Genomic DNA, 13,545 nt, shown 5'->3' on the forward strand with positions numbered 1-13,545 from the left:
CGTGCTTCCTCCAAACGAAGAATACTACTTCTTCACTGGCTTGATCATCGATGCCGTGGTTCAAGCCTAAACAAAACGCATGGCTGGCGCGACGGTAAGCAGACGATCCTCCAACCTGTAGTAGGTATTTCGAAAGCGTGGTGGTAGAACACCGAAAAACTTATAGTAAGGGATGTAGTCTAGGTTGGGACGGGTTTGTTTAGCGGCTGATATCTTGTTTCCATGACAATATTTTTTAGCTTGTGGTACACTATTTTGTAGATATATTATGTGGCTTAATGTCTGCGAATGGAAGATGTTTACTTGCAATTTTAAATAAGAATCAGGATCAATTTTCTACATGACGGCAAAATGACCAAAAAAAAGTGTCGTATAGGTTGTGACACTTTAAACAATTTAAATAATTAAAGGCAATTTAAACTTTAATGCATTATATTTATTTTATGGTTAATATTTATTTGTTAATTGGTATTTTAGAATAAGAATAAGTAACTGAAAGACTTATTTACTTCCATTTGACAAAGTTAATCTGACTCATAGTTTTTACACGTAAAACTTGTACGCATGCGTAATTATATGGTGTCCTAACTTATACGACACGCTTGTCCCAACCAATTTTTCGAAGAAAAAAAATCCAATGAAGCAAACGCAAAACCCTGATCGGTAATAGCCTTTTAGTTACTTCTTAACACATTAAAATTATTTATGTTGAAATTTCAATGAAAAAGATTCAATTTAAGATGGCGCAAAAATCAGCACAACAAAAAAAATTTCGCTCGTTTTTTGACACTACTTAGCGAAGCTGTGACAATAATGAACTATAACTTCAACTTGGTATAAAAAGTGAGCTACGATCCGGTCTAGTATGTGCTAAAATTAACAGATGGCAACACTGCATAGGAACGAAAATATCGAGCTGTCCCAACCTATACAGCGTCCCAACCTGTACGACAATCCCTTACTATACGGGTTTGAACAACAAATTCAAAAGCTTTCTTAGCGCGAAAAATACGATTATTGGCACCGGTTTGTCAATGGTTTATCGAGAGAAACATCGGTGAGCTTTATATAAGACACTTCACAGTGGTTTTTTTCGCCAAAATTGCGCAAAAAATTATTCACCCGAAAACGGTAAATCGTACAGCAATTATGTCGTCTAGGATGTTTTATTTTGCTGATGTTGTTATAGTGATTAATCTCCCTTAAAGTGAGATATTTGCTAAAATTAACTTCAAAGTAGGAACAACAAGATCCAGTCTTCGGAAATGTAAATGAACTTGCTTTTGCGAACATCTTTACTGCAGACCAAAAACCTCTATTTATAGTACATTCGAAGATATTGACCTTTTTTGACATAACTCCTTAAATAACTTTGTAAAATATATGAAATCGGTAGGAATGATAATTGAAAAGATATTTTAAAAAACGTTTCTGTGGGCCATCCAAATATAACGAGCTATAACTTCTTAAGCATTTTAAGAATAGACTTCATGTATTCAACAAAGACATTCGTGAAAGCAATCTCCACAACTTTTCCAAAGACGTTAGATCATTTCTTTCAGCAGAAAAAAATAATTGAAAAATCTCACTTATAGGAGGATTAATCACGGAAATCATAGCAGAAAATGACAAACCTTGCTATTTTTTATGAGTAGTCCGAAAACGCTATTAACGTAAATTTAGCCATTTCCACGTTAACAACCAATCACCATTTCGTCGCTGTTGTGCTATCTTATGACAAACGCCATTTTGGGTAAACAGAGTTAGATATGCCATATTACTCGTCTAACGAATCTCTTCAAGATAGCGTTTCCAGAATTTTGAAATTTTGCTTGTTTACTGAAATATAGCGAGAAAAGTGATTAGAAATTGTGAATGTTTTGCTTCAAATCATTATATCTTGGGATTGACTCAAGTTATTTAGTTGCTTTTATGTGTAAAAATGTCGTAGAAACACAATGACATAATAATTTTCAAAAGAAAAATACATGTATTGGGAGAAAAACGCAGTTTTAGCTTTGAACTGGAAATATTGCCAATTTGGCAACACTGTAACTAAAAATAACTATTTTTTCTAGATTCCCTGACTCATTTCCTTCGAAATGCATCTAACTGATTGTTTATAGACCAAATGAAGCCAAAGATATGAATAAAAGTTCATAATTGGTGATTTTTTTTCTACGGAAAATTTTCCATGCACGATTATGACACGTCATACAAATTTTTTCATCAATACACACCTATGACACGTGTGAGTGCGACTTTTGTTTACATTTTTAGTGAAAACTCGCAACATAGTCAACCGATGTTCGTAATATTTGAGAGATTAGTACAGAATAGGTAGAAGCATCAATTGTCTTCTCTGAATTGTTTCTACCATTTGTAAGTTTCATGATATACAATCTCAAACTTTAAAAATCGTTTTTCTCGAAATGTGCAAAATGGCGCTTGTCATAAGATAGCACAACAGCGACGATTTGAAACACTTTATTTTTCGAAAATTGCCATTTACTTTTCGAAAATTGACTACTTTCTAGATTACAACAATGGCTTATCTTGTGTATTTTCTAGGTCAAGATAAGCCATTGTTGTAATATAAAAAGTTGTCAATTTTGGTAGTTCAAACCTTTTAACTCAACATACCGAACTTTTCACAATGATATTTAAAAGTTATAAGTTATAAGTTATAGTTATGGGGATCATCCACAAACTACCAGCAATAATGTTAAAGGTATTAAAGATAAAGATTTTGTGTCTTCGGCAAAGTTGTTAACAAAAGCTTGGTCTACAACATTGCCGAAGACATACTTTTAATATATGCACATTCAAAAAATTTGGTGCTAATGTTTCACTTTTAGGAAGATTAATCATAAAAACAACAACACCACATGAAAGGGCTTGTAATGTCTATAAATTCCTCCGAAGACGTCAACAACCCAAATTAAACAATGCAGGCGTAATTAATAGATCGCACAATTTTGGCAAAAACATCTGCTAAAAAATGCATGTATAATGTAAATGTGCAATGTAATCGAACTGGGTCGAAATGGAGGAATATTCGACGCGATGGATTTTTGACTTTGCAAAGAAGCTATACCCGGACTCTGTCCCTATACAGAAAATTGAACGCGACATGTCTCCGATAAACTATGAAATTGGCTCTTTAGCGATGATATAATTCTTAGTTGCATTCCTGTCATGCAAGAATAATTTTCCTGGGCCAGACTCAACTCATTGAAGAATCTGCCTGACCCTATAGAAAAGCGTTTGTTGAATTCGTTCAATAGGTTTCTTGAGCAGAGCATTGTTCCACGAGATTGAAAACAAGTGCGAGGAATTGTCATCCATAAACTGAAAAAAAATCTTCAACCACATTTCGTATCGGTCGATTGCAATGAATCTTTGTATAAAGACCGGACATCTCAGTCTTTTGTTTAACATTTCGACACAGATCTTTCATTAGGGCCTAAGTCGCAATGTACTCAAATGGAGAAAAATCAGTTTCAATATTCGGCGATGCTTTTCTAAATGTAGTTTTTATTGTAGGTATACATTACTTTATGACCATGTTTTTTCGGAAGCATCTTTGGTTAAACCTTATGACAATATAACAAATAATTTAATTCCAATGTGCTTTTAGTGGGTAGAAACTAAAAAAATGTTTACGCCCAATTTGCATCCCAGTCGTGATGTCGCCCTTCAGCAACCACCATTTGCGGAAGGGCTAAATTGTGTACATAATTTTCAAAGAGAATAGGGAAAGAGACGAAGAGTGAAAATCAGTCAAAACGGCAACACGCCCTTTATGATGATTTCAACACTAGAATTTTGGCAACCGCTTCTATAGGCAGCACTTTAAATGACTCCTATTATATTTTGAAAACAAACCGTATGTCGATCGATGGATTTGTTTATCAAACGATGTGCATTTCGAAACAAAGAGATGAAATAATTCTAACGCTTATTTTTACTCATACATATACTCTAGAATTCACCTTACAATCACGATTGAACTAAATTCTGATGAAAATTCAAATTTCTTTTTTGATAGAAGTACAATACTTATCTCCTCCAACTCAGGCATGAGTAATGTTTATTTACATTGCACGATTGGTCTGCTCAATAAGGTATTTTTGGCTTCACACTATTCGTCTCTTTCCCTATTCTCTTTGATAATTTTCAGAAGGGCGCGGTAAATGGGCTAAACTGACTCTGTCTTGCTGGGTAGGGCTGGGTAAATGGGCGAGCTTGACAGTATACTTTTTAATAGGGCTCAGCAAATGGGCGCATAGAAACCGAATGTAAATGAAAGGGCGCGTGCATCTTTTCTTCGAATTACATGAAAATATCGAAATATTCGAATGTTTATGTGCAACAACTATCGAGTAGACATGATCATAGTAGATATTGCTTATCATTTATATAATAGAATCACCGTTTAAAGAATAATTTTGTGAATAATAACCGTATGCCCGGTTCTGTCAAAAAATGTAAGTTTAGCCTTTATATTCCATACGAGAATAAGGGCCTAAGTCGAAAACTCGAAGAAAATGCATGTTTCGCCGTTTTGTTTTCTTTACTTATAAATCGAACTAAAAACCATTTTAACTAATTTTCACCTCAATCTTGAAGTATTTTTGTCGCATAATGTCATAATAGCGAAAACGCTGTTTGTTTACATTTGCGATTTAAGCCCTAATGAAAGATCTATGTCGATTTATCTATCGGTATCATTTCAATCGAAAAACAGATCTGTTAATACCATCGTTCGAGAACCATTCGAGGAGATTTTCATCGATTTGAAAATGTACTGATGATGGGTCTCATATTCGACTAAAATGATACTGGCAGAAAATTGGTAAACACAATATTATTTAGAGATTCAAATTCTTTAAGTCAGACTTCACTTAAGAAATGCGGGTAACTTTTTAGACCACCTTAGACCATATTGTGTTCTTTAGCTCCGTATGTTGAACATACAAGAACACCAATTTAGCTCAAACTTGAAGCAGAGTAGCGTGGTGTCATGAGGATGCAGGGAATCTTTTTTTTGTCAGACAAATGGGCGTCTATTAATAAATTCGGGGAATTCTAATGTCTCACGATGAGATTACATAACTCACATAATAAGATTTTACGTAAATAGTAATGAGAATTGGCCACTTTTGATTAGATTTGTGAATTAATTGTAGCAATAGTTTAGAATGGAGATAGCTGTACATTAGAATGACAGGAAAAAATGAACCCTTTCGGCGCATCCCTGTGTCGATTCCTAGTCTCACCAGAGGTACTTGTTCCAAGCAAATCGAAGTAGACTAGCTACCGGACCAACGTGTCTGAAGTTTGTATGGGATTTTTCGACAATTTACATGGAGATAACCCACTAGCTCGCATTTTCGCCGCTAGGTGACACTGTATGCACCATATTATCACTGTAAGTAAAAACCAGAAAGATAATTTAACTGTCTACAACACTGTCGAAGACGGTTAGTCAATCCGGCTTTGATAAAATAAGTTATTAAACTTTTAACGAAGTGATGGCTAAGTCAGTTTTGCTTGGGGCCTAGCAGTGCATGGTTGTGTATCAGTACACGATTCGCACGAACTAAACACTTTGTTGAAATAATCGTTAGGTTTAGCTCAATAGTATGTTTCGAGGAATAGTTATAGTGAATAATACGAGTCATGTGTTGATTATAAAATTTTAGTTCCAGCTGTGACCGCATAGAGGGCGCCAACACTAACTTCAGACGCGTTGGTCCGGTAGCTAGACTTGTCCGATTTGCATCAAATTTGGTACAAGTCCTCCTGGTGGGACCAGGAATCGACCCAGCTATGGGCCGATTGAGTTTTTAAAAATTTCGTTTTTTTCTGGGTAGACTACCCACTGTACATGTTCCAAGTGTATGCAACGCTCTCGGCTCGGTGTGCGAAAGTTTCAATAGGCACCCTAGTGCAGCTAAGATTGACGTAGTCTATGTCTAATTTTTGATAATATTGAGTTATTTTTGAGAGTAAATAATGTGTCTTAAACAGAAGTTTTTTTTGCCAGATGAAATCTATCATCAGACATATTTCTATCAAAATATAGTAGGTAACAAAAACAACAACACTTACTTTTCCACCTCCGACACGATTCCGTTTGCTTCCCGTCGCCAAAGTCGGACCGACACCAAAACAGTCAAGACGAAGACACTCGAATAGCATTTGCGGTTTTGTAGTATTGATTTGGAAAGGAGTGTAGGTGTGTTGGTTTAGAATTTAATGTGTTTGAGTATGTTTTGCAAACACTCACACGATACACGATCGGCAGACACAGATCGTATGAACACGCACACACAGGCGACACACATATGTAGGGAACTCACACAAACAAATAAACGGTTACACAAACATCATTGGCAAACAAAAGTATGCTGTGCAGTGTAGCTTGTTGATGGTTTGATGTTGCTGTTGTTTCTGTTTCAATGTTTTGCTGATGGCAATAAATATGTATATGTGTGTGTGTTTTACTTTGCAGCAAATCGGCTGTTGGTACAATCAAAGTAGCCGCGGTCCGACATGTGCGGCAGTGATCAAATTTACTTGCGCTGATTCAGGCGAGATTGGCGTACTGTGGAGAAAGAATGAGGTGAATTAGATGAAGATTTTATACATTTAATCGACAATGCAAAATTCCAGTGCGGTAAGTATTGAAATCACAAATGTTGCACATTATTGTTGGTAGAAAAAGGTTATGTTCAATTCGATTAGTTTCTATTTTACACACTCAATATATTATTAGTAATATACGTCCTTAAAAATTTTGTTAACATTATTAGTTTCAAACAAATTTCAGTTTCACACTTTTGTTAAACTGCGATGGCATTCCGAGAACACACTAAGGAACAACACAACTGAAAACACGGCGAAAGGGACAGGAACAGGGGAAACCGTAGTAGCTATTTTCAAGTTTGCATTTATGTAGAATATTACCAGAAAGCTTTGCACGCGAAATAAACAGAGCAAGTTGGGACATGAAGCGAGTCAAACCTTTCGACAAAACACAAATCCAAAAGTACGAACTTTTTCATCCTTTTTGTTTACAATCAATGACGACTTCCATCTCCTTCGAAGGGAAACGGAATTCGGCCCATCCGATGATTGCCTGAACTCTAGCATTTCATTTCAGAGCATGAAAAACTCGGGACAGACGGGCGTGTGTGTGTGTGGGTATACTTTTTAAGGGCGACAGAAATGACTTAAAACGATGATTAGCGGGACCGTGGCAGAAGTTCACAGTAGTTCACGGGAACGGTCGATTGTTGACAGTTGCTAAGTGCTGCTTGCTGAGACGACGATGAAATATGATGATGCTGCTTACTCTCTCCCTCTTACTCTTTCTTTAACCTATCAATTTAATAGCTCTGCTTTTTTGTCCTACCGGCTAACTAACTTTTACAATTGCAGTATAACAAAAAAAAAGTTTTTAATTGCAACAAGTATCCCATTTCTGTTGTTTCTTTCTCTCTCTTTTCGTACCCTCCTGTTTAATTTATAACACTGTATACACATTGAAGAAGGCATCAACAAAGAAACAAAGAAAACTTTCTTTCGCTTTGATTTAAAATCAGTGTAGTAGTAAAGTTTGATTTCCACCTTTTTTGTCTACCTCGAAATTTTGATAATATTTACCCTTCTGAATTTCTTATCTTCATTAGGTATGAAGATAGAAATATATTTATTTAAAAAAAAACGATGCGAGCAATGAAACTTTCTGGTCTTCTGTTTCAATTAAAAATACATGAAACTCTTGCTGTTTGCTTTTGGCTGCAGGTTTTACAAGGTAATCATACAAAACACGACTCTAATTAGATAACGTTCTTAGCCACTCGGTATGTTGTTCTACGAGCTGTATCGGGTTCGATTTTTTTCGGAAAGATAAAGAGACAAAAATAACGTGTTAATAACATAATAATCAACAAAAGCGTTTTATGATAAACGAACAACACGTGGGAATTCGATAGCAACGAATATAGGAGAAAGGAAGAATATATGCAAAAGAATGGAGGGAATAGATAGAGCGAAACAAAGACAGATGGCTGAGAGGTGAATGAACGGCGAATGACTCGGGACAAACACTGGAAACTGGCAACACGCGCATGAATAATGTCAAGCAGAGAACTGAGGTATAGGACAGTTTTGAAAGTGAAAATGAATCGGTGCAACTCCAAAGTGGATGGGACCCTGGTCCGTTGGGTGTGAAAATGACTTTTTCAATCGTTGGTGATATTTCTGTATTGAAAATTTGGTAGTTTCTTTATTATCTTAGCGGTATATCTTGTTATATAGTTATAATCATTGACAATGAATTGATTTTTACCAATTTCAGAGTGAATAATTTTAAGCTTCGACAAATTTTGTTTATTGAATTGCCAAATTTTCTCTCAGGGTGACATTCTATCACCTTTGTTATGGAACTTGATTACCGACGGCTTGTTGAAGAAACTCAATGAGCTAGGATCACAGACTAACAGACATAACAGTATGAGGGAATTCCCTTAAAAAATATCGATCCGGTGATTTTTCCAGAACAGCTCCACCTTTTATTCACGGTCCCAAACGCTCATTTGCTGATGGGTTACCCCTCAGGCTTGGGAACAATTTTTCACTAGTGGTATATCCCCCATATGCATATTCATATGTCAATATTGCCATAATTTCAAAAGCGGCCACAGTCCCAACTTCAAATATATTTAAAAAATGACCGTTAAAGTGGATGAAGCATTATTTTCGAGTGTTATGTCTGTTAGTCTATGCTTAGATTTCCAACCTACGGGTTTGCTGACGATTACCAAATACTAATTACTGGACTTTACATCGGAATGATCTTTGACTTAATGCAACAAGCATTAAGAGCTGTCGAACAGAGGTGTCGACAAGTTAAATTATCAGAAGAAGAAGAAGAAGAAGAAGCGAATAACAACCAGGGTTCGTCCGGTCAGTGCAGACGAACTTTTGGAAAGACCTGGGGTCTCAAACCTAAACATCTATTGGATTTACACGACGGATTTACGGATGCCTTGTGTGGTGGCAGAGGGGAGAGGTGATGACGGTCCAGTCAAAGCTAAACCATCTGCAAAGAATGGCGCTTTCACCACAACTCCGACTGCTGCTCTTGAGACACTTTCAAACATAAAACGATTACATAACAGTAACCATGTTGATCTTACTACCAATCATACACAATTGTAATCACAAATAGTTCCACGAGGTGAAGATATACTTGCTCCCAGCGATATTACACTCACTTGTAGTTTTCCTTACAGGACATTCCATGTGAAGATTCCCTCTCGAGAGGAGTGGTTGTCTGGCTATATTGAAACACAACAACAAACGCAAGTGCTACACTGACGGTTCTCTGATGAGGGACGTGCTGGTGCTGGTGTCTACTGTCGTGAAATGAGATTGAAACAATCTCACTCACTAGGTAGATACTGTACTGTATTCCAAGCAGAAATCTTTACGATTATGTGCTGGGTATAATCGGCGCTTCAACAGAACTTGTCCGACAAACTTTTGCTCCGATAGTTAGGCTGCAATCAAGGCTCTTAACTCAGACAAATCACGGTCCAAGCTAGTGATCGCGTGCCGAAGCCAAATCGAAGAACTAAGCATTGTCAACACTGTCTGCCTTGCCTGGGTGCCAGGACATTCCGGTATTACTGGACTTCGCACTATTTTATTATTTAAGCGAAATTGAAACGCATTTTTTTTCTAGTTTGATTCAAATTTGTTACACATTCTTAGAGTGATCTGTCCCTAGCTCGAATCCCTCAATTGTACCATCCGATGTCTTTATAATCTCTCAACTTTCTTCTCTTGAGTGGAAATTGAAAAGAAAAAGTACGAGACGTTCGCATGTACATAGCATATGAATGACCTATAGTCCTTTTGCAAGGAAATTTAGCAGCCGAACAAATCAAAATGAGTCCAGTTGTGGACCAAACTCTGGCCGCTATCAATGACGATGAAACAATGATTACCAGAACTTTTTTTCCGGCTTAAATCATCTTTCAATCCGGGACCCGAAGAATTCTTTTTGGTGCCTCTGGTAAGACAAATCGAAGATTTGGTGACTGCGTCCACTTGAGTTCTCTTTCCAGTGGCATTTCTCGTCTTACTGGAAATCCGCAAACTTTTAATCCATGAGAAGGGAAATGACGGAACATCGATAACTATCGTGGAATAACTTCATTGAGTGCTCTCTCTTGCTGGTGATTATGGAACCACTTAAGGGTCAATGCAAACAGTACCTAATCCACGATTAACATGGTTTCTTGCCTGTAGGCTGCACATCGACTAACCTCCCGAGTTTATCATCTTACATAACAGGGAGTATGGAAGGTCGCGCTCAAACTGATATTATTTACACCAAGCTATCCGCCAGTTTTCATATAACAATCGATAACATGGAGAAACTTGGAAACAACGGTAGTAGGATTCCTAGCTATCTCTCAGATCGAGATATAATGGTTCTCATTGGAGATAGCTAGGTTCAGCTATAGCGCAGGGAAACTACTTGGGACCGTTGATGTTTCTGCTGTACGCCAATGACGTGTATTTAGTGCTGAAAACTACTCCTCGCCGGTTCTGCACAGACGATCTCAGCATGAAACTTTCACAAATGGTTGGGTAGCAAGAACTGCGTGTGTAAATTCGAAAAAAGTGTTTGGTAATCGAATTTCGACAAAAGTTGGAGCAGAGCTCTTCCTACCAGACCCCCAGAACTTTTTAACTGTCGAAAACATGTGGAGAAGGTACAGTCGATTGAGAGGTAACGGAGGGAGGCCCCCCTCTCGACTGTCCTGGTTTTTAACACGCCTGATACGGTCACCCTAATACTGTTTCCATTTGGTAACATACCGAATTCTGTTATATAAAGCCTCAGCAAGAGGTAAATGTCGAATCCATACCGAAAAATGAGTACTAATGGAAAATGGGTTATGCATTTAAGGGTTAGAGTCATTCGCCTCTTTTTTTCGGGTTAGAAATATTTCTTGAAGGTGAAGATATGTGGAAGCCAGGAACGCACGCCTGTTGCTAGGCACCGGCTCGCTTGTTTACATTGAGAAAAATTGAAATTTGAAGTGAAAATTCAATCGCACAAATGAGTTTCCGGACATTCTCCTTAGGTCATCTGCACAGTGGCAGAAAATTTGAAGTAGCAAAAAGTTAAAGTTAAAGATTAAAGTTTCGTGGGTGTTTTTCGCAGTGGTGTGTAATTAAAGTACATTTAAAAAAGTGAAATGAAAATGAGAACAAGAAAAATAAGAGGGTTTTCGAAAACAAACCCCAAGAGAAGAGGGGTGATATTTTCGCACAAAATAAGAACTGCAGATGGTGTTCCGTCGAAAACTAGGAAAATGTTCTAGCTTCCTCAAGTAGCAGTTTCGTGGCACACCGGCAAGGTTAGCTGATTGAAAAACGTATTTTTATATTTACTCATGTCAGATACATGGTTAGGCAGGGGAAAGAGGGGTGTGTGGCGTAGGAGCTATGTTGTGGCTTGCTTGTATAATGTCCTTAAAAAAATCTAACCCTGTGCGCGGGTTTGGAAATAAAAACCATGTGAGCTATCCACAGGGCAATTGATTTACCAACTACGTATGCCCTGTTCAGAGCTTAAAAAATTGACATCCTTGCGTGAACTTGAAATGAAACTCTATTCATGCCCGCTGCGATGAATGAAATTTTTGGTTCGTTTTCCTCGTCATTCGTTTTCCCGATGCAGCGCATTCAGGTTCAGACATGTTCGGTTTCAGAAGCAAACTGAATTTTGTCTCTATGCTAGCATTTTGAGGGATTATTGAGCAAAACTTCTGCCTTCAAACCGTCCACATAATAACAAATGAATGCTTTGGTTGGTGAAGGAATTTATATATTTCCTCTGCATTCAAGCATTCGATTCTGCATGAAATTTCAGTCAGTTAGAAAGTTAATGAATAAGGGAGGCACTGAAACTGAATGTTGGTTTCGGTAAATACAAGCAGAAATAGGTAACTGATTTTGAAATTTCGTAGCATTGGCCTTGTTATGTCAATGATATGTATTCGGCCTTTTGTTCGATTCGAGTGTCACAATTCTAAATAATAACTTTTTTCATACATGGCCGAAATTAATCCTATTTTGCCCAGTTTGCCTTTAGAGTGTATTATATAGATCCTCTGGAGTTGTGCAGTTGTCAGTAAAAGTCCAGTAGAAATGAAAGGAAATTAGCAAACCGTTCGCGAAAGGATTTTGTTCCCCCACATGCAAAATCGTTGGTTATTGCATAGCTACTTTGGAAAACTGATGAACCTACAACATTCAATCGCCCCAAAGGTCCTGCAATAGTTCCAAGAACGGATGATAGTGGGCCATAAAGCCAGGAGCTAGGCGAAAATCGGGTACATAAACAACGCGAAAAAACTGATAGCGCTGATTGCGCATTTCAATTTCGCAATGTTTTGTGAAGGGGGCCAAGAAATGATCCAGATTAAGGACGTCCAAAGTGCGGAACTTCCCAAATCGAGACGAACTCCAGCAGAGTGTTACCCAAACATTGATTCGCTTTCATATAAATATTATTAGAAAAATTCATGTAAAAACTATTAAACGGAACTTTTTCGACAAATATGTATTTCGCGTAATTGGTGATCTAACGTCGACTATCGATAGGAGTGAGAAGCTTCTTGACGTTGACCTATCATTACAAAAGCTAGTTAAACATTTGAGGAAAATTCAGAAAAATTTGGGTTGGTGCGAACATTTTGACACATTTGTTATCGGCGTTACACGCTCGCACAATTTAACTCAGCAAGTGAAAACCGTAATTACTCAGAGATTGAGCAGTGAAAAGCAGAATAACCGTGTGATTTCTGACCATCGTCTAATCATTGTTCGGATCGTTGATGAAATGTTAATACAATTTTTCATCCTGCATGTTACTCAATGTAAGAGTTGTTCCACTTTTAACGAAATTGAGTAGGTATTAACCCAAAATTGAGTAAATACCTACTCAATTCGGTTAAAAGGCGAACAACCCGTAAAATGAGTAACATACAGCAAGAAAATCGCATTGACATTTCGTCGCTGTTGTGCTATCTTATGACAAGCGCCATTTAAGACTTTTCGAGAAAAACTTTTTTTAAAGTTTGAGATTGAATATCTTAAAATTTATAAATGTTAGAAGCTTTTCGGAGAAGGCATTCGATGCGTCAACAGTTTTTTCGGCATTTAATTAGCAAGGGACTGGAAGGTGAAGTATATTTTTCAATATTTAGAGCCATAGTACTCAAGGGAGAGCAAGGTGTTGAAAGGAGAAAGTTTAGAAAAGCGTGGAAGGATCATATATGCAAGCTTAGAGCTCACCGGCGAACTTAACCTTTTGTCTGCTACCGTAGTGGTCAAGGTCTTTTGGCATTAGAAATGCGAATCACCTGAGTCTACGGCATGTCCGAACAAGCGCAAAGTAACTTGTTACTTCATGCTGTCGGAACCGACAAAAAGTTAAGTCACGGTAAA

The 13,545-nt window shown here is 37.3% G+C and overlaps 1 protein-coding gene across 10 annotated transcripts in view; it reads right to left on the reverse strand.

Moving 5' to 3' along the window:
- LOC131680344 (tropomodulin) overlaps positions 1–13,545 on the reverse strand; it is a 215,522-nt gene that overhangs the window by 10,001 nt on the left and 191,976 nt on the right. For 8 of the 10 annotated variants that reach the window (XM_058961076.1, XM_058961070.1, XM_058961065.1 and 5 more), the window contains 2 exons: positions 7,066–7,891; positions 6,118–6,613 (listed from right to left, as the gene is read on the reverse strand). The exons of 1 other annotated variant lie outside the window; for it this stretch is intronic. Coding sequence is in view for 2 of the 9 variants with exons in the window: in XM_058961082.1 (XP_058817065.1) it covers positions 7,885–7,891 (7 nt within the window). In the remaining 7 variants the exon portion in view is untranslated. The remainder of the gene's footprint in view (positions 1–6,117; positions 6,614–7,065; positions 7,892–13,545) is intronic. One more of the 10 variants, XM_058961103.1, reaches the window with a different exon arrangement.

The sequence above is a fragment of the Topomyia yanbarensis genome, chromosome 1 (genome assembly GCF_030247195.1).
Source record: "Topomyia yanbarensis strain Yona2022 chromosome 1, ASM3024719v1, whole genome shotgun sequence".
Classification (NCBI taxonomy): domain Eukaryota; kingdom Metazoa; phylum Arthropoda; class Insecta; order Diptera; family Culicidae; genus Topomyia; species Topomyia yanbarensis.